We start from the raw sequence: 21,916 nt of genomic DNA on the forward strand, positions 1-21,916 counted from the left end.
CACAATTTTCGTTGTGCTTTTTTGCAGTAGTGGGGTTTGAACTCAGGGCCTCACACTTGCTAGGCAGGTGCTCTACCACTTGAGCCACTCCCGCAGCCCTTTTGCATTTTCTAATTAGTTTTTTGCATAGAGTTGCACTTTTGCTTGGGCCAGTCTTGGACTGTGATCCTCCTACCTCGCCCTCCTGCATAGCTTGGGGTGTGGGAGCACGCCACCACGCCCAGCTCTCATCTTTTATTTTCTGAAATCAGGATGTGTCTAAGAGTCAAAGTCAAAAGACATTTTCCTGTCACCTAGAGGGGTGGTAAGACATGGTGGTTTTTGCCTGGGTCATGGCCAGGCTGTGGTTTGGACATTGTTGTCCTCCAAAAAAGTTCATGCACTGGAAGCTTGGTCGCCACTGTGGTGTGGTGAGATGGTGGAAACTTTAAGAGATGGGGCCTAGTGGAAGGTGCTTAGGTCATGGATTGGTGCTGGTTAGCCCCTGTGAGAGCTGAAAATGAGAAAATGAGGCCACCTTGTGTACTTGCCCCCTTCTGCCCTCAGTGGTTTCCCTTTTTGCTGCTCACCCATGTTGTGACCCAGCTAAGGGGACCCTCATTTGAGGCCAAACCAATGGAGTCACCTAATGTTGGATTTCCAGCCTCCAAAACTGTAAGCTAAATGAACATCTTTTTTTTTTTTTTTAAACTTGCAGTACTAAAGATTGAACCCAGGACCTGACACATGCTAGGCAAGTGCTCTATCATTTGAGCCATGCCCCCCTCCACAGTCCTTTTGTGTTTTAGTTATTTTTCTGGTAGGGTCTCTTCTTTTTTGCCTAGGACCAGCCTCTGACTGCAATCCTCCTTTCTGTGCCTCCCTCATAGTTCAGAATACAGGCACATACTACCACACCCATCTTATTTATTGACATTGGGTCTTGCCAACTTTTTACCTGGCTGGTCTTGAGCCTCCATCCTCCCTATCTGCACCTGGTCAATTTCTCTCTTTTAGCAGTTTTTAGGTGACACATTTGAAGGCATGTTATTTCTTGATCAAGGTGGTGATTGTGCCCTTCTTTAAATCAAAATGACCCTACTGGCCTCACTTAATGCTCAATTCTCTTGTGATTTCGTGTGTGTGTGCGTGCACATGTGTGTGGTGCCTTGTTCTCCTGACCTATCTTTCTTGTCATTTTGCTTGTAACCTTCCTGAGTCACTGTGCTTTGATTTCTGATTGACAGTATCCATTTGGGTATTATTAATTTCTTTTCTACCAGTATTAGATTCTTCTAAAGAGTTGCTTCACATTGAAAGTCCTGTCAGAACTGATAGATTCCATCTTATTCCCATTTCCTTCCTGTCTTCTTTCGCAATATAATTATATGTATGTGTGCACACATGCAAATTCTAGCACCCTGCTCTTCTCCATCAAAATCACCATTAACACATAAAATATCTAATCTATGCTTTAATTATCAATATCAGGAGTGCAGTTATGACCAGGCCCTGTAGGGTGTTGAGTCAGTGCTCTGATATCCCCCTTAGGTTATCTGCTCCTAAAGCTATTTCCACTAGGAAATGTTTCCCATGCTTTCCTAATTATGTCTTTTAAACGTTTTCCCTATAAGTTATGATGCTTGACATCTTAAAAATCTTCCTGGCTTGGAGAAGCTGCCCCTCTAAGGCCATCCAATTTTTTAAAGCCAGCAGAGGGCCTGGCTGAGAACACATCTTCCACATGCACCTAGTCAGTTCTAAGTCTACACCCAACCCCCTCACCCCTTCACACTACTCTAATATTTCCTTTACCTTGCACCAGATAACGGGAGTCCACCCGATAGCCCAGAGCCTGAGTTGTTCAAAGGAGCGGTGCCTAAGCTGTTAGTGTTGCTTATTTTTCTGAAGGAAACCCCAGAAAAGGCTCTGGCCCAGGCTTCCCTTCCTGCCAGCTTCTGCCTCCTGACCAAGCTGCTACTCCCCAGAGGGCCCTGCCTGGTACATATGCCCTTCCCTTGAGAAATGTAAGGAATAAATTCTTCTCTCAGTAGCACTCTCAGATCCTCTGTAAGCCAGAATCTTGTAGGTACAAAGGAGATGCTGCCTGAGTTTGTCTCTGAGCAGCTGTGTGGCTGGGCTTACCTGCCAGGCTCCAGCTGAACCAGCTTCTGCCACCTGTGGTCCCACTACTCCCTCTTGAGTGGAGGACAGCATTTTTGCTTGCTCCTAGCTGCCTGTGTCCAGTGTTCCACCACCCTTGCCCCAGCCTTCCAGGGCTGCCTTTGGCATCCAGCAGGTTTTCTGCCAGAGCCTCTCTCAGGAAGGAAAGACAAGTCAGGCTGGTGACACCTACGATCAGTCCTGTGTACTGAAGCTCCAACAGCTTCCAGGGGGTCTGAGTAAGCAGGTGGGTACTCATGTTACCACTGCACACACAGGCTACCCATTGTTTCATTGTTTGTTTGTTTGTTTGTTTTGACAGGCTAAAATAGAAGCCAAGGATGTACAGATGGTCCCCAACTAAAGATGGTTTGACTTTTCTATCAACTTTATGGTGGTGTGAAAGCAATACACACTCAGTGGAACCTGCATTCCCAATTTTGAATTTGGATCTTCTCCTGGCTAAGGAAGGGGATGTGAGGCTCCAGGGATACCAGGCAGTAGCAGCTCCCAACCAGTCACGGGATCACACAACAGATGACACTGGGTTTCTAGGCTAGGATGGTCAGCAGGCTAGGTGGGTTCAATGCAGTTAACGTGAGGCTAACTGCACTCACATTGGGAATCAAGTACATAGTAAGTCGAGAAACTTCTGCAATAATCAAGGAAACACAGCAGTGGATTGCTGCAAAGCACCAAATCAGTGAGACCATAGTGGGCTGCCATGATCCCAGGGGTAGGTCGCCCAGTATTCTGGGGAGGGTGAGGGTTGGTCACATTTCCTGGGGGTCCCCTGTGGATCTCGTACATTGGAATCACCTGGGAAGCTTGTAAAAATTTGTGCTCCCAGTCCACCCCCTTGTCCGTGGAATCGGGAGGTCTAAATGGAGATGAATCCTCTGGGGGACTGAGACCCGGGCATGGGAAAGGGGAGAGCCTGCCTTGCTCTGCATTGTCTGTGCTTAACCTCACTTCATCTTACCAAGAGTGGAAGCCAGAAGCCAAGAAGATGCCCGTGCTGGCCTCACACACTCACCCTGCAGTCCCCACGCACACAGAGGCTGAAGGCATCCTTGTAGGAGCAGCGCGTCCCATCATGTACCATGCGCTTCATGGACACCACCTCCCCTGTCTCCTTGGACTCGCAGTACAAGTGGCATCTCTCCTTGGCTGGAAGAGAAAATGGCAGGGCATCAGTGTGGAGCTTTCTTGCAAGAGAAGCACTACTGGGGGAAGAAAGTTCTATAAATGTTCTTCAAATTCACTTGTCCCAAAGCAGCCTGTACTCCAGAGCAGACACAGAGGGAAAGAGGCAGGTGACGGCAACCTCTGTCCTACCTCTTTGTCTTCTGAGCCTTTGACCCTGGTGCTGTTAGGCTTAGAAAGAACTTTCCCAACTGGTTTCACATCCCTGTGGCCTGCCCCGAGATCCTAACTCTGCTGAGGTAAATGGCTATCTGCTAAGTCTCCATCTAAGAAGCCCTTTTAGCCAACTTTCTCTAAGGTCCAAATACAACAGACGTTCTTAGATTCAGCCTTGGGTTCCTGGTGCCTTTCCTGCTCAGCATTCATCAGAAGCAACTAAAATGCGGAGTCATCAGGCTGCAGCTCCCTCTGGAAGGTTCCTTGTGTGTTGTCATCCTTCAGCCCTGCATTGGCACATTCTGGCATATGGCAGGGGCTCCACTAGTGTGACACACATGATGCAGTGACTCCACATGGCACATGTGGTCTCCCTTCCCTACCCAATGTCTAGGAGAACAGAAATTGTATGTTTAAAAATCTCATCAGAGGGGAGATGGCCTCAAATGGAATACAGCTGGGCCTCTGTACCAGGCTCCAACAGGCTGAGTCTCTCTGCAGATTCAACCAACCGAGGATTGAAAATACTTGGAAACAACTGTATCTGCATTGAACACATACAGATTTTTTTTCTTGTCATTATTCCCTAAACAATACCGTATAATAACTGTTTGCAACATTTACATGGAATTACGTATTGTAAGTCATCAAGAGATGATGTAATGTATATGGGAGGGCGTACTAGGTTATGTGCCAAGGCTGCACCATTTTATATAAAGGACTATTGTATCTGTGGACTTTGGTGTCCTGTGGTGAACAGATCCTGGAACCCAGGGCCAATTGTATAAGCACTCCTAATTCTTGAAGCTATCAGACATTTTTAGTTCCAAGAACCACTAAGTAAATGCCTCTGAATGCTTAAACCAGTTCGAGCCCCACTTTCAACAACTGTAATTGAGAGTCCCAATAAAGAAGGTCAAGAGGGTACCTGAATGCTTGGCAAGGTCAGTCCCATCCTCCCATTATGAACCTGATCAGCTATGCAACTTTAGCCCTGTCCACCAGATGGAGCCTGCAGGGGCCTGGCACCCTCAGCCTCCAGCCCAACAGCCTCTCCCCAGTAGTGTTTAGGCATCTGGACTGCAACCCAGGAGAGTCCTAGGCCAGGAGTGGGTCCCTGCAGCCATACTGGCCAGGAGTGGGCTCAACTGCCAGCCCAAGTGTTGTTGCGGCCTTGCCCCAGGCAGGGGTCTAAGGCACAATGCAAGCCCCTGCCTGTCCCACCCTGGGGGCCACCCTCCCACAAGGGACTCACCATCTCGGTGCTCGTGGGGCAGCCAGTGGTGCTGGCCATCGCCGTGCTCGAAGTACAGGTCCCACTGTCTGCACTGCTCCTCGCGGAAATCGGCCAGGGAGTCGGGGCAGTCCTGGGGGTTGCAGAGCTGGAAGTCGTAGGCAAGGCCTGAGCAGGTGCGGCCCCCATTGGCTGGACTGAAGGAAAAAGCAAAGGTCTCATTGCTTGTTGGCTCTACAAAGAGGCCAGCCTGCAGGTGGGATTTTTAGGGGAATCCTGCCTCAGGTATTGGGGGCAGGTATGCTGAGCAAAGGGAGCCAGCCCAACTATGTCCTGGCAGCAGGGCCCAGCAATTCCCCAGCCAGCCAGGCCTGAAGGCATCAAGAATAGAAGGAGCTGTTGATATTTTCCCTCCTGGAGCTCCCATGCAGCCCTCCCCCAGCACTGACATCTGGGATTGCAAATGAACACAGAGCCTGATTGGGTGTTTGGATTTGATCTGCCCTACTAGACCACAAACCCCAGTGGCAAAGGCTGACTGAGTCTTCTTTACCACCAGGCCCTTGGCACACAGGGCCGCCCGTGCCTGACACACAGTGTGGAACTCCAAAAGTCATTCTGAAATAGCAGAATCCCCAGCTATGAGTCCCAACAGGTGTCTGGGACTCTGTGGATGCTCTGTCATGGATGGCCTCAGAGAATGTGGGCTGCGCTTCCACACGTTCTTCACTTCATGGAGAACAGGACAAGTCACCAATGATCTCCTCTGGTTCTAACTCTTCGGCTTGTCCATCTCTTCCCAAAGCAAGTGTAAAACCTCCCAGGGGAACTTGTGGGGCCAGAGTGCCCCCTTTCTGCCAATGCTCCAGGCCAGGATGGTAGCCTGGAGCCCTAGGCAGAAGAGGTATCTGGAGTGGAGGAGAGGGCTCCATGAACAACTAGGGTGGCCAAACACAGGTGCTCCTAAATGGAGGTCTGTCCCCCACTGGGTCCTAGGGCACAGGTCCCCTCCTATACCTCTATACCTCTGCCCACATGAGGTAGACTTAACCTCTCTCCCTGCAGTTGTGACTGCTGAGCCCTTCTGGCTCCATGGTAACCGGGTCTGGCCAGAGCAAGTAACAGCCTAAGCAAACGAGCATGGGGACTGCTGCAGAGGCCTGAGCCCACGTGGTCTAGACGCACCCAGACACCTGCCTACCAGTCTGTGTGTGGCTCAATTTGGAAGCTGGGAATCTGTTTATATTATTATGTGAGATTCCAGATTTTCAATATTTCAGGTAAATCAAGATCTTTAAAACACTGAACAGGCCAAAACAAGAAAGACAAAAGCCTCATCGTGTGTCCAAGCAGCTGCAGGGTCCTCAGGGTAAGATCTGGGTGATGCTGACATTTGTAGATTTACCATCTATGTACCCACAATTCTCCCTCTCCCTGCAGAGGTGAGTTCAGGCAAAGAGTTCAGGTGGGATGAGGTAAACCAATAATCCAGGGGAGGAGGGGTGTGAGTAAAGAAGTGGCTGTGGGTTGAGAAGGGAGCATGGACCAGAGGGATATTTATGGGATGGGGAGAGGGCCAGTATAGGAGGAAGGAGGAGCATGGTTGAGGGTGGGGGGGTCTGGCTGGCACCAAGCAGCCTCTGCAGGCTGTGTCTCACCTGGGCATGGGTGGCAAGTACTGACCCTGCCTCTCACCTGAATGCAAATGTCTGCTTGGCTAAGTACCCCTTGCTCATTCTCCTGGCATCCTGGGGGAACCAAGAAATCTCTCCCTCTATGGAACACCTCCATTTCTCCATCTCTGTCCCACTTTCTCCCCCTCATGTCCTCACCTAAGAAGTACAGAGAAAGTCTGTGTCCAGAGTGGGTTACAAGGCTGGGTGTGTGTGGCCCCAGGCCAGTGGGTCAGGAGACCAGGTTTCTAGGTGCAGTGAGACAGTGAGACAGCCCTCCCTGAGTCTCAGCATCCTCCCAGGTAGGGGAGTTGAGGTTGGGTCGGCTTGCCCTTTCATTCTCTCCAGAACTGGCAGGCGACAGCCACCAGCACCCTGAAGAACAGGGCCAGCTGTGAAGGGGCTGCGGAGGAAGGCTGAGGAATGTTGGGCCAACTTACTGTGGGTTGTCACACTGGCGGGTCCTGAACTTTACACCTGTGCCGCAGGTGCGTGAGCAGGAGCCGAATGGAGTCCAGGCACCCCAGTTGCCATCCCGTTTGAGGATGTCGGGTGTCAGCCAGATGCAGTGTCCTTTAAAGCAATGCTAAAAGACAGAAAGCCACTCCTTTGATCCCCATTCACACCAGGGCCACTCGGATACCCCCCACTCTTCCCAGCCTCAGTGCTGTGACATCTGCCTTGGGCCTGCCCTGTGAACACAGGAGGGTCTTGCCCCTAGAAGCTCTGAGCACTCCAGGAAGACAGGCCTATCCTGCCAGTGGCAGGATGAGTCAGCCCCACTACCTGCCCACTAGCCTGGCCTCCTGCCGGTCCTCAACACCTTGCCCAGCCTGCTCTGTCCTCTCAGTCAGGGCCTGCCTCACACCGTGTCCCCTCATATGACCACATAAATATACAACAGGAACGTCAAGTTAGAGATTCCAGACACATACAAGATCTATTTCAGTAAATAGGGGAAAAAAAAAAAAAACCAAACATAAACACAGTAATTACAACACTAACATGTAGGAAACACATTTCACAACTTAAATTCAACCGTACACTCTCACTTCTTCCCGGGAGAGGAAGCCTACTCAATCTAGGAGCCTACTTTCAGAAGACCGTAAAATTGGAAACAGTAAAGTAGGCATAATATGGATTGTTGACTTAGAATGAGAAAATATATCCTTCCCGCAAATTAAAAACAATTTAAACACAATTACTACAACCAACCCAGAACAGAGAACAATGATTTTGTAACTGACTGACAAATTTGCTTGCATGTGCTTTCGGTCTTTTTTTCATATGACAATAATTTTGTAATGTTTTCTTCACACAGAGAATAGAAAGAACAGTCATCCCTAGCAAACATTTCCTACAAAGGGCCAGACAGTAAGTATTCCACACACTCCAGTCTGTATGATCTTTGTTGAGCATGAAAACTGCAGTCGGCAACTGCACATCAATGAATGGACATGACTGTGCTCTAATAAAACTTTATTTACAAAAACAGGCAGCAAATGGAAACTTCTAGAATGGACACTAGAAGAAAAATCCATTTAACTGTGAAAATTATTTTAAAAAATAACCATTTAAAGTCTCTGGAAATTGTTCTAAAGCAAATACAACGAATAAAAAAGTATTTATTTAAGAACATCTACTAAATCTTGGTAAAAATTGCAAAAGTCTATGCTATGGCACTTGAGGCACAACTCTTTTTAATTCCTTACCTTGCTTAGTGTGACAGGAGCTTTCCTGTTAGGAAGATGGGACTCCCTATATATCTTAGCCCTGATCTAGGGCTATGGCTTCACACTGGGAAAGGCAGGCCAGAGGCATCTCCCATCCCTACCAACTCTAGGTTGCAGAAAATCTATTCCAAGTGGGATGGCCAAGAGGACTGGGGTTCGTTTCCCATATCCAGTCCACACTCTTTGGGCAGAAGTTCTGTCCCAGGCACAGCAGGCCAAATATTGAGCCTAATAGCTCCTTCTCCAGCTTGCACAGAGATTGTAGCATAGTGGTTCTATGCTGAAAGGGGTGATCCGAGAAGACTAGGGGCTGTCATTCCCAGCTAGTGACCTGCTTGTAGGTGAGGAGTGTTATTCTGGGAGAAGCAGGCCTCTGTCCCTGCCCCTGGTGCTTGGACAGTGGAACAGTGGTCTGCCCAGAGGGAGAGGCAGAAAACAGAGAGCTCCATAGCTCTCCCTGATTAGACTGACTTTCTCTGGAACAGAACGTGGAAAAGTTTATGCCTAAGAACAGAAGAGACCTTGGCAGTGAGCATTTGGGAGTAAGCAAATAGTTCCATGATACCAGGAGCCACAAAGCAAGTGGTAAACCAAGTAGAAGTTTAACACAAAGAACCAAGGATAAAGACAACTAGGAGCTCTCCATAGTTTGAGTAAGGCTGAAAGATGCTGTGAAAGATTCAGAACTTAATTGGATTAGACTGTAGAGCAAGTTATATCCCAGGCATTATAGAAAGCAGAATAGCAGAGACTAGAGTATAGCTCAGTAGTGGAACACTTATGTAGCTGTGTGAGGCCCTGTGTCCAATCCCAATGCTAAAAAAACAAAAACAAAAACAAAACTTCACAACCATCAGCCAGCAGTTAGTGAAGGCTGACAGTTGGTTCTGAATTAATAGAGGTAGAAGAGCCAGAAGCTTAACAGAGAGAAAACAGGGGAAAAGATAGTCAAAGACAGCCTAGTAGAATATCGTGTGGGACAGTTGTGGTCAGAGTGACCATGCATATGCCCAAGGCTGTGACCTCTGAGGAGCCATACAACAGGAAACCATGTCTGAAGAACTAGAGGAGGGGATAAGAATGATGTCTCACCAAATAAGAGGATATTGGTAAAGAGACAGAAATTATAAAGAATTATAAATTCTGAAGTTGAATAGTACAAAAACGTAAATAATAAATTCAATCGGGGGCTCAGTGGTAGATCTGAGCTGGCAGAAGAGAACCAGTGAACTCGAGTATAGATCAATCAAAGCCATGCAACTGGCAGATGAGAAAGAAGAATGGGGAAAAATTAATAAAGCCTTTGTTAAACATGAAAGAACATTAATCACACTGAAATATGCACAGGAGAAGTATCATAAGGAGAAGACACAGAGAAAGGAGCAAAAGATTCTGGAAAGTAACAGCTGAAAAACTTATGAAATTGAATGAAAAACATTAACCTATACATCCAAGAAAAGCAATTCCAAGTAGGCTAAATGCAGAGATCCACACCCAGAGATCTGATAAAATCAAAAATGTCAAAAATAAAGACAAAATACGAATGCAGGAAAAAAAAAACCAAAAAGGACTCACTGTGTCAGTCACTTTTCTGTTGCTATGACAAAATACCTGAGAAAATCTAAGGGAGGAAAGATTTATTTTGGCTCATGGTCTCAGAGGTTTCAGTTCATGGTTGGCTAGCTCATTGCTATGGGCCTGTAGTGAGCACAGAATCATGGTGGCAAGGGTGTAATAGATGAGAGCTGCTCAGCTCATGGCAGCCAGGAAGTAGAGACAGACCAAGAGGAGGGGTCCAGGGAACAAGATACATGCTTCAAAGACACCCCCAGTGACCTACTTGCTCCAACCAGGCCCTGCCTCTTTTTTGGGGGGTATGCTAAGGCCAGCCCATGATAAAGCAGTGCTAAAATTGGACACATTTCTAGAAAGATACAAACGACCAGGGTGGATTTAAGGAAGGTAGAGAAATCTGAGTAGACCTATCTGAAATAGATTGAATGATTTTAAAACTTCCCACAAACAAAAGTCTAGGCCTAGATGGTTTCACTAGTAAATTCTACCAAACATCTAAAGAAAAATTAATACAATCCTTCAAAAAATAATCCCCAATTCATTCCATGAGGTCACTATTATACTAATATCAAAATCAGAGACAACATAAGAAAACTACAGACCAGTATCTCATATGAACAGAGATGTAAAAATCCTTAACAAAATACAAGCAAACTGAATCCAAAAGCATATTAAAAGGATCGTGCACCACGACCAAATGTGATTTTGTCCCTGAAATGTAGTCTGGCACCTGAAAACCAGTGTAATGTGCCATATTAACAGAGTAAAGACAGAAGCCAGATGATCATCTCAGGGCTTGAAAACCCATTCAGTAATAAAGCACTTGCTTAGCATGCTGAGGCCCTGTTCAATCCCCAGCATGGCAAAATAAACAAATAAATGCATAAAGACAGAGTTAAATAGTTTGGCAAAATCCAACCATCCTTTCACTAGTAAACACACAACAAACCTGGAATGGAAGAGAACCTTCCAGTGTGATCATGGAAATCAAAGAAACACCCACAGTTAACTCATGCTTTTGGTGAGAGGCTGAATAGATCAACTCAAACTGCTTTAACAAGATGCCACCTACCAGGTAATTTGTAAATAAGAGAAAGTTGTGTCTCATTGTTCTGGAGGTTGAGAAGTTTATGATCGAGGCGCCAGCAGATTCAGTGTCTGGTGAAGGTTGGCTTTCTGCTTCCAAGATGGCACCTTGTTACTATGTCTTCTGGAATGCGTTTCTCCAGGTGATCGTGGGGATAGAAGGCGGAGCGGGGGAACGACACGTCCTATCTAGTTCCTCCTGGCCTTTTTCAAAGGTCACTTACATCTGTGAGGGTGGGAGCCTAACCTCTTTCTACTGCTTCTTTAGAGTACCATTGATTTTGGAGGGGCCACAGACATTCAACCTTTCACAAAAATTACCTCAAAATGGCCTGCAGGCTTAACTATGAGAGCTGAAACTCTCAGAATAAAAGGAAGGGGAAGTTTTCTTGACCTAACAGCAATGGTTTCTTAGATATAACACCAAAAGTTATATCTAAAAGTTATTTCCAAAATTTAGGGAAAAAAAAAGATAAATAGGGCTGAATTTAAAACCCTTTGTGTATCAAATGATGCTATCATGAAAGTAAAAATACAATTCACAGAATGGGAGAAAATATTTGCAAATTACAAATCTAATGTATCTCATAAGTATTCTTGGATATAAATCCAGAATATAAATAGACATTTGTAAAAGAAAAAAATACATAATCCTTCCATGATCACAAGAAAAGATGCTGACATTATAGGAAATTAGGGATGTACAAATCAAAGCCCCAAACAGATAACACTTCACATCCATTGGGATGTGTGAAGAAACAGGTCACAGGTTTGGGGGAGGACATAGGGACAGAGGAACCAACACATTGCTAGTTGGAATGTGAAAAGGTCTTATGGAAAACAGTCTGGAAGTTCTGGAAGACGTTAAACATACAGTTAGCATAGGACCCAACAATTCCACTTCTAGACACATGTCCAAGCTAAATGACATATCCCTGCAATACTGTGTGTGTGAATGTTCGAGCAGAAACCACCCATGTCCATCAACAAACAACTTGACGACTAGAATGAATAACAAGACAAAGACACAGAGATCATTACTCAGCAGCAAGAAGGCATGAAGTGTGATAACATGCTATAACACGGATGAACCAAGTGAACATTGTGCTAAATGAAGGAAGCCAGGCACAAAAGGCCACGCGCTGTATAATTCCATTTATATAAAATGTACAGAGTAGGGCAACCTATAAAGACAGCCTAGGGCTGGGACAGGAACAGGAAGACTGGAGTGATTACCATCAGGTCAGGGGCTTTTTTTTTTTTTTTTTTTTTTGGAATGACAAAAATGTTACAAAATTTGAGTGTTGTGATGGTTGTACAGCCAATGAAAGCTGTTAGGGGAAAACCAAAACAGACAGCTAATGGAGTTGGCTCTTATAGTCTGTCAGTCCTTGCTGTAGGGTGTTAAGGGAAGTATTTTCTTTTCCTTTTTTTTTGGTGGCACTGGGGGTTGAAGTCAGGCCTGATAGGTGCCAGGCAGGCATTGTACCATTGAGTCACTTCAGTCCTTCTTGCCTTTGTTACTTTTTGAATAGGGTCTCGCATTTATGCCTGGGCAGGCCTGGACCGAGATCCTCCTGTTGAAGCATCTTGTGTAGTTGGGATGACAGGCGCACACTACCAATGCCAGCTCATTGATTGAGTTGCGGTCTCACTAACCTTTGGCCTGGGCTGGTTTCAAACCTCGATCTTCATGATCCTCCCAATCTCTGCCTCCTGAGTAGCTGAATCGCAGCTACAGACATGAGCCAATATGCCTGGCTCTTTTTTTTTAATTGCTAATTTAAAGTAGTTATTGTTGATGCTATCTGAACACGAAGAAAAATCAGATTTGTAGAAAGTGTTACCTGGTTTCCTTCCTTGATGTAGATTTCACAGCATATCAAGTTTTGCTGGTCAGAGTTTGACTTTAAAATATTCTTTGAATTAGCAACAATCAAGGTCCTTATAGTAGGGGCAATATTCTGATCTTCCTATTATTTTTGATGTTGTCAATGTTTCGTGTCAAATTAGAAAGGCATTTAAATGTTTTCCCCATGTCCTCGTCATAATCACCGCTCTTAATTAATTGGATTGTCAGATGGTCAAAGACCCTGCCCGCTCCTTCTCTGATTGGTTATCTTTCTCCTAACGAGTGCCTCCTTTTGGTTTGATCTGAAACTTTGCTTTTATTATTGTGACAATTAACTTTCTGAAGCCTGAGTTATTTCCGTTGATTTCTTTATTCACTCTTATTAGTTTAGTTTTAGATTCAATTAATCTTTATGTGAGCTTTATTTTTCTTTAGAAAATAAATTTTAAAATGGTAAAAAAAGGTACCTGTAGATACATATAAACAATTCAGAAGTCTGTAATTTCTCTCTTGAAACATTTCAAAACAACTTTCAGTATTACAGCTAATGTGGTGTATTAAGACTTTATCCAGCTGGGCACCGGTGGCTCACTCCTGTAGTCCTAGCTACTCAGGAGGCAGAGACCAGGAAGACAGAGGTTTGAATCCAGCCCGGGGAAATAGTTCGAGAGACCCTATCTTGAAAAAAATCCATCACAAAAAAGTGCTGGTAGAATGGCACAAGGTGTAGGACCTGAGTTCAAGCCCCAGAACTGAAAAAAAAAAGACTTTATCCACATTTTTCATCTACTTTTTTAAAATCAGATTTCTCTTCTGGTCTTTGAACAGATATTTTAGACCACTTATTGCTTTTTGTCATACATATGCCGTGAGGCTGTGACAGCTTTTAAACAAACGGATCATCCTGTGACACTTAGCCTTTCTAAAGACACATCCATGTTGGAACTGCTTAAAGTACACCATTTACAAGACAAATCCCAAAAGGAAAAACAAAAACTATGTTAAATAAAGAAGGAATCACAACCTCAGGTAGAGTTGAACACCTTCTCCAAAAAATTGAGGAAAATGGGCCACACAGGTGCGTGGTCTGCAGTGGCACTGGGTGAGTTGGCACAGTCTGGGAGGAATATTTTTGGAAACTACTCTTCTACCTGGACAGGAACAATAATTTAACTCTCCAAGTAACATACTGAGTAAATAAATAGACTTCAAATCCAAGCCCTTGCCAGGCACTGGTGGCTCACACCTGTAATCCTAGCTACTCAGGAGACAGAGATCAGGAGGATCACAGTTCGAAGCCAGCCCAGGTAAATAGTTCGTGAGACCCGATCTTGAAAAAAACAAAAAAGGGACTGGTGGAGTGGCTCCAGATGTAGGCCCTGAGTTCAAGCCCCAGTACTGAAAAAAAAAAAAAATCCAAGCCCTCTGTTGCCTAAACTGCGGTCTCCATGGCCACTCTGCTGCCAGCCAATGGAAGAAAGTACCAAGGAGAAACAGAAGAGAAAAAAGGAGTGACCTTCATTGATGATAGTGAAAACACCTTACTTCGTGAAGTTTATGAAAACATTTGACTATGTGAGCCCATCACTAGGATCCTTCCTGGGACCAATGCTTTTCTCTCCTCTCCTGGACTCCCTTGCCTCGTTACATCCCCACTTACAGTTTCGACTATCCACCGTAGTTTGAGAAAGAAAAGAGGTCTATATCCGTATTCTATACCTGGCATCACATGCCCTGGTATATTACTAACAACGTCTCACCTCTGAGTTCTCACAGTTTATTAAGTCTTACACACAGTTCAATCACTTCTTTAAAATAGCAATTCCAAGTCTTCAAACAGTTATATAAAAATGTTCAAGAAGCAATACTTACAGTTACCAAAACAGAAAAAACCCAAATGTCTAATCAGAGGATAAGTGGATAAATGAAACATGGTATAAACATACAGTGGAGTATTATTCAGCCACAAAAAGGAAAGGGATGAAGTACTGATACATGTTACAATTGGATGAACCTTGAACACATTGTGTTAAGTGAATCATATATGTGTGAGTCCATGTATACAAAATCCAGGATAGGCAATTCCATAGAGACAGAAAAACAGTGGTGGAAAAGAGGGGACAGCAGAGTGACTGATTAATGAATTAATTTTTGGGGTGGTAAAAATGTTCTGGAGGCAGATAGTGGTGATGATTGCCTCTTACTGTGAATGTACTAAACTACCCCTGAACTGTGCAATTTAAAGTGAGTTAAAAATGGTGAATTTTACCATAAGTTAAAACAGAAGCAAAACAAAGCGAAATACTGAATCTGGGGCCCTAAACCAGATAAGTCTTTAAGGCTGAGCCTAGAAATCTGTATCTTTAAGAAGCTCTACCAAGAGCTACAATTAGGCAGCTGGCCTACTCCTAGGCCAAAGACCTGCACTAAGGAACCACAGGCCCAGATTATTTGGGGGTGTCCTTTAAGCCCGACATCCTGGAACATGCTCTGGAGCCCACTCCCCAACTCCACATAGCCCCTGATGGCTAGTGAGGCTTCACTGGGAAAGAAATCCAGGTTTAGGTTCATCTGCATATGCCAGGCCCTTAACAAGTGATTGGCTGAGGAATATACATGTGATTACACCTGGACCAATGAGAATCAAGCCTGCAGTTTTGGCTGGGCCAACAGGGAAGGAAAAGCCCTTCTTCTGCAGACTTACCAGCAGGGTGGGCCTGACAAAGGACACCCACAGGCTCTGGGGAAGGAGAGGATACACCGTACACTGGGCTTGGGGACCCAATGCTGCCTCATGGCCAGAAAACCCACAGTCACCCACAGTGTGCAGGGGCTTTGGGACACACAGAGGAGCTCTGAGAGGCCAGGTTTCTCTGGATGCATAGGGTGGTGGAAGCTCTGGCTTATGGAGTGTGCGGAGTAATTAGAAAGTGGGAAAAAGAGGGGGGACTGGGGTCCCCTGAGAAGGTTCCTGGCCTCATCTTGCAGGCACTGCAGGCCCTATATCTGGCTATCTGTGTGCCCCGTGGTGCCAGTGCCTGCCTTCTCCACTTCCACCCTCCAAGAGCCCTTGGTTCTGACTCACCTTCCCAGGTGCGCACATGGTTCCGTCCAGTGGGGGGCCCTTCTTGGTCTTGCAAAAGTAGGGGTTGTCAGGGTGGCTGCACCACAGCTGTTTGCAGGGGTCAAAGGTCCGGAACTGGAAAGAGAGCACCTATAGTTCACCAGGCTACCTCCCCCTGTGGGAGACCATCCAGGAACTCACTCTCCCCCCACCAGTTCTTTTTTTTATTTTTATTTTATTATTTTATTATTCATATGTGCATACAAGGCTCGGGTCATTTCTCCCCCCTGCCCCCACCCCCTCCCTTACCACCCACTCTGTCCCCTCCCTCTCCCCCCCCACCCCCTCAATACCCAGCAGAAACTATTTTGCCCTTATTTCTAATTTTGTTGTAGAGAGAGTATAAGCAATAATAGGAAGGAACAAGGGTTTTTGCTGGTTGAGATAAGGATAGCTATACAGGGCATTGATTCACATTGATTTCCTGTGCGTGTGTGTTACCTTCTAGGTTAATTCTTTTTGATCTAACCTTTTCTCTAGTTCCTGGTCCCCTTTTCCTATTGGTTTCTGTTTCTTTTAAGGTATCTGCTTTAGTTTCTCTGCGTTAAGGGCAACAAATGCTAGCTAGTTTTTTAGGTGTCTTACCTATCCTCACCCCTCCCTTGTGTGCTCTCGCTTTTACCATGTGCTCAAAGTCCAATCCCATTGTTGTGTTTGCCCTTGATCTAATGTCCACATATGAGGGAGAACATACGATTTTTGGTCTTTTGGGCCAGGCTAACCTCACTCAGAATGATGTTCTCCAATTCCATCCATTTACCGGTGAATGATAACATTTCGTTCTTCCTCATGGCTGCATAAAATTCCATTGTGTACAGATACCACATTTTCTTAATCCATTTGTCAGTGGTGGGGCATCTTGGTTGTTTCCATAACTTGGCTATTGTGAATAGTGCCGCAATAAACATGGGTGTGCAGGTGCCTCTGGAGTAACCTGTGTCACAGTCTTTTGGGTATATCCCCAAGAGTGGTATTGCTGGATCAAATGGTAGATCAATGTCTAGCTTTTTAAGTAGCCTCCAAATTTTTTTCCAGAGTGGTTGTACTAGTTTACAATCCCATCAACACTGTAAAAGGGTTCCTTTTTCCCCGCATTCTTGCCAACCCCTGTTGTTGGTGGTGTTGCTGATGATGGCTATTCTAACAGGGGTGAGGTGGAATCTTAGTGTGGTTTTAATTTACATTTCCTTTATTGCTAGAGATGGTGAGCATATTTTCATTTGTTTTTTGGCCATTTGAATTTCTTCTTTTGAGAAAGTTCTGTTTAGTTCACTTGCCCATTTCTTTATTGGTTCATTAGTTTTGGGAGAATTTAGTTTTTTAAGTTCCCTATATATTCTGGTTATCAGTCCTTTGTCTGATGTGTAGCTGGCAAATATTTTCTCCCACTCTGTGGGTGTTCTCTTCAGTTTAGAGACCATTTCTTTTGTTGAACAGAAGCTTTTTAGCTTTATGAGGTCCCATTTATCTATGCTGTCTCTTAGTTGCTGTGTTGCTCCCCCACCAGTTCTATACCTTGGGATGCCCCGTTGGAACTAGCTTGTGACTTATGTGCTGTGAGTGCATGATTCTGGGTTGTGAGTGCCGTGTGCATACAGTGCGGGTGCTGAAGCATCCCCGTGTTCCTGCACATGGCTGGGCCTTCCCAGCCTCCAGTGTGGGGGCTGCACACCTACTAAAGCCTGGACAAATGGCTGGAAGCCCATGTGCCTGGCAGAAGAACCTGGTGGGCATCCCTTTGACCCAAGCAGGAGGCTGGCGCGTGAAGGGCCGTCACTGCAGGGCCCTGGGGACACCCGCTGTCTCCCTGCACTCACCGCGGTGCACATCATGTAGCCAAGGCCAAAGTCGAAGCGGCACTGCTCATTCATGGAATAGTGCAGCCCTGGGAGCTGGGGCAGCGCCGGCCATTCGTGGGCGAAGGGATCGTCCCGCAGGCAGTCATAGGAGCTGTGAGGGGACACATAGGTGCCACAAGCAGCCTTTGGTGGGGATGGCCATCCAGCCCAGGAGGCAACTGAGGTCCCTTCTAGAGCTGTCATGGTGGGCTGGACAGTACCTGGCTGTATTGCCTCAGTTTCCCTGCTGCACTGTTGTTCTTTGGTATGAGAGACCAAGACCTGGCCACTTGGCAGTCAAGGCTGGGTCCCCAACAATGGATGTCCACCCCACCACTCGTCCCCTGCACTTCAGCCAGAGGACTCAGGGAGTGAGGGCTGGATCCAGGCACAGCGGGTGCTTGAGCTGAGCTTGGAGACTGAGGAGTCACCTGGGGAACAGCAGGGAGGTACTCACTGCAGGTATCGGCTGAGCTCCTGCTGGCTGCAGCGGGACCAGTGGAAGCGGTGGAAGGCAGCCTGCACCAGTGGCGCCATGATGCTGCCCAGCCGTACTTCATCACCGCAGCGGTTGCCCTGCCCATCGTGTTCCATGCCTAACCTGTGCAGGGAGCAAGGGAGCCTGGCTGGACCCTCACCCAGCTGTGCTGACTTGCCGCCTCCTTCCCACCCAACACGACAAGCCAGGTGGTGCCCATGCTCCAGCCGCTGGATTCCTAAAGTCAGAGGCCTGCTGGGGAGGAGCCATTTAGCTCCCTCTCTCAGGAATCCTGTCCCCAAGGAGGGCCACTGCTGGATGAAAACACTGGAGGCAGTGGACATGATGGACAACTGGTTTTCATGCATGGCTGTCCCTCTCAGGGCACAGAGGAGAAGGGGGCAGCCAAGGGCAGAGGATCTTAGGGGTGGCCTCTCTAAGCCCCAATCTTCCTCAGACAAGAATGGCCAGGCTACTTACACATGGCCAGTCTCATGGGCCACCACAAACGCTGACGAGAAGCCATCCTCATGGTTCAGGGTGCAGCTGCGGACAGGGTGGCACATCCCAGTGACAGGAGCATAGCCTAGGAGGAGACAAAAAGTGACTCCTGCTCCCAGACCACAGATGCTGCAAGAGCCCAAGCAGGGTAACCCCTCCCCACCATGCTGCTTTTCCAGGATGCAGTCTCTGGAACAAATGAGCAGGGCAAAGCGCCCCCTGCTGGTACAGCTTAGAAGATGCCTCCCCTGGCAGTAGGCCCACAGTCATCACCTTTTAAGTTCTGTGGCCACCCTGCCTGTCAAAGTCCACACTGCAGCTGATATCAATTTCCTGGTCCAGGTGTCACCTTCTGGGCCTTGTCTGCCACCTCTCAGGTTGAATTCTGGACTCTGTATTCTGTTCTAATGATGTACTTGTGAACCCTCACCCCAAATCATACTCTTCATTACTTATTTATAAGTACTGAATACTTTGCTATTTTTTCAATTATCTGTGGCTGTTTTTAGCCCATTGCTTTTTTGCATAAACATCAGAATCAGTCTAGTTCTAATATTCTAAATATTCTTTTGGAGCTGAACTTACTTTGGAGCTCATTGGCATTGACCATATACACAATGGGAGAAAACTTTCAGCTTTATGACAGTGAATATTCCTCTCTATACCATGGCATATCCCTTCCTTTATTTGATCTTTTATGATTTCTTTCAAAAATTTTTTATAGCTTTTTGGTCTAGGCCTTAGACATACTTTTTTGACTTGTTCCTATGTGTCTTCTGTTGTAAATGAAACTTGCTTTTACATTTTAGCTTCTAAAAACTAGTATTCTAGTTATTAGAATACAGAAATTCAATTGATGTTTTTTAATATTAATATCATCTCCAGTAATTTTAATTACTTACTCATAGATTCTTTTGTATTTATTTATGAATGCAAGCATACCATCTTTAAACAAGAGTTTCATTTCTTCCTGTTTGATTCTTATATTTTTATTTCTTTTTCTTGCCTTATTTCACTGGTTAGGATCTCCACTGCAATGTTGAATAGAAGTGTTCTTGGTTCTTTGTAAACATCTTTACCATATTAGAAAAGTTTATTCTACTCCTAGTTCCAAAGAATGTTTTTATTATAAATGGATCTTAATTTTTGTTAAATACTTTTTCTGGATCAACTGAGATGATCATATGGTGTTCTCCTTTATTCTGTTGATGTGATGAATTAAAATAGTTGATTGTCCATTGTTAAACAATTCTGTATTTCTAGAATAAATTTAAATTCATTGTGATACAGTACCTTTAAACAAATCTGGCTCCAGATTTGACTTTCTAATACCTTGCTTTGGGAAATTCTTCCTTGTAATTTTTTCTCAGATTTTGCTATCAAACTTAGATAAGTCTCATAAAATTAGGTGGAATATGTTCCTTCTATTTTCATTCTCTGAAAGTTTGTATATGACTGGTGTTATTCTTCCTTAAACATTAGGAAAAATTACCTGGTAAAGCTATCAAGCTCTGGCGTTTACCTTAAAGAAAGGCTTTAAATTATAAATTTAATTTTTAATAGATGAGAATATTCAGGCTTTCTATTATTTTCCCAGCTCAATTTATATCTCTCCAAGGATCTGTACCTTTCATCTAAATTGACAAATTAATTAATTGACATAAAGCTATTCAAAATATCTTCTTACTATCTTTTAAAAACTCTGTAGGATGTCCCCTTTGCATTCCTCATCTTTGCAAATTTGCATTTTCTTTCTTTTTTAAAATTAGCATTGCTAGGGGTTTTTCAAGGAATTGAATTTTTGGTTCTGTTACGTTTCTTTATTGTAATTGTTCTCCATTGTAACAATCCTGCTCTTAACTTTTAATATCTTTCCTTCTAGTTTTGTTGGATTTAGTTTGTTGTTCTTTGGCAAATTTCGTGAGACATATGCATATATGATTGACTTTTCAACCTTCTTTCCTAACGAATGCACAGAAGGCTATACTTATCTACTCATTACATTAGCTACATGTTCCAGTTTTGATATCATCATTATGATTCAGTTTAAAAATATATTCGAATTTTTTTCTGTTATTTCATCTTTGACCAGTTGATTATTTATAAGTGTACTGGTTAATTGCTAAGCATTTAAAATTTCTCATCTTTCTTTTCCAGCATGGTCAGGGAAGAGCTCTAAGTGCTTTAGAGGTTGGCAATTGATTCAAAGTTGTTTTCTAGAACCTGAGGAAGCCAATTACTCTGAAACCCAGACTCAGACACCATCTAGCCTTTGCCCTTCCAGATTCAGTCTCTGTTTGTCTGACCACTTCTGACCTTCCCCCGCTCTTGGAGGAAACAGCACAGGCCCTGATGGATTTCCAGAGCCAGGAGGTCACTAGTACCAACCTAAACCATCACACCACCCCCAAGGTGGCCTCAGTGCCCCCTGCTGACTCTTCCTTTGAATGGTCACTAGCTCAGCCCCGAGTCCCTGTAGGCGAGGCTCACCTTGCATGCCTGAAGGCCCAAAGTCCTGCCTTGTGAGGAAGATGGCGTGGTCGTGGTACTCATCATGGCCGGTGTCTGGCTTCTGCTGCAGATAGGCCCAGCGACAGACATTCTCCAGGCTCTGAGAGGGGTTCCCAATCTCGATGAGGCTGGTGGACTGCAGGGGGTAGGGAGAGAAGGAGGAGAGGGGTGGGTGTCTGGCAGACTGTTTGGGGGCTGAGCAGCCTGCAGTGTTGACAGATCTGGCTCTGTAGCATGAAGCCACCTGTCCAGTCACTCTCAGGACTTGTCTCCCACATGGCTCCATTCTTCTGAATGGAAGAAAAGGTTCCCAGTCGCCCTCACCTGCATAAGTTCCTCACAAAGACACACATGGTTTTCAGAGAAGACATGGAAACAGAGCTGTGAGATCACCCAGGGCTCACACAGTCTACCTGCCCTGCTGCATCTCCAGGGTCTCTGCACTCTACTAGGCACCTCCTCTGGGCAGCTTCTGATCAGGAGGCAAACGCGGTATATAGACCTCACCCCAAAATACTCACAGTTCTAGAAGGGTCCAGGGCAGGGGAGATGGAAATCCCAACATGGCAGGGGAGGATAACCTATGCTTTCCAACTGTTTGAAGGTACTTATGAAACACAACAAAGCGGAGGAAAAAAAATGCAACTGAGGTAGCACAGGAGTCGTGTAAAGAACAGAACAGGGAGTAAACATATCATTCCCACAGGGACCATGGTTAGGAGGCACTGGGAATAGTCACATTTTTTTTTTTTTGGTAGTGCTGATAGTACTGGAGTTTGAACTCAGAGCCTTAAGTCAGACCACAGC

The 21,916-nt window shown here is 45.4% G+C and overlaps 1 protein-coding gene across 1 annotated transcript in view; it reads right to left on the reverse strand.

Moving 5' to 3' along the window:
• Adamts2 (ADAM metallopeptidase with thrombospondin type 1 motif 2) overlaps positions 1-21,916 on the reverse strand; it is a 240,526-nt gene that overhangs the window by 24,591 nt on the left and 194,019 nt on the right. Inside the window, exons 6-13 of the mRNA XM_020166816.2 lie at positions 21,089-21,245; positions 18,578-18,683; positions 18,077-18,220; positions 17,599-17,731; positions 15,743-15,856; positions 6,852-6,997; positions 4,760-4,935; positions 3,179-3,312 (exon numbers count right to left, since the gene is read on the reverse strand). Of these exons, the coding sequence (XP_020022405.2) occupies positions 3,179-3,312; positions 4,760-4,935; positions 6,852-6,997; positions 15,743-15,856; positions 17,599-17,731; positions 18,077-18,220; positions 18,578-18,683; positions 21,089-21,245 (1,110 nt within the window). The remainder of the gene's footprint in view (positions 1-3,178; positions 3,313-4,759; positions 4,936-6,851; positions 6,998-15,742; positions 15,857-17,598; positions 17,732-18,076; positions 18,221-18,577; positions 18,684-21,088; positions 21,246-21,916) is intronic.

This window comes from Castor canadensis, chromosome 16 (assembly GCF_047511655.1).
Source record: "Castor canadensis chromosome 16, mCasCan1.hap1v2, whole genome shotgun sequence".
In the NCBI taxonomy this organism is placed as follows: Eukaryota; Metazoa; Chordata; class Mammalia; order Rodentia; family Castoridae; genus Castor; species Castor canadensis.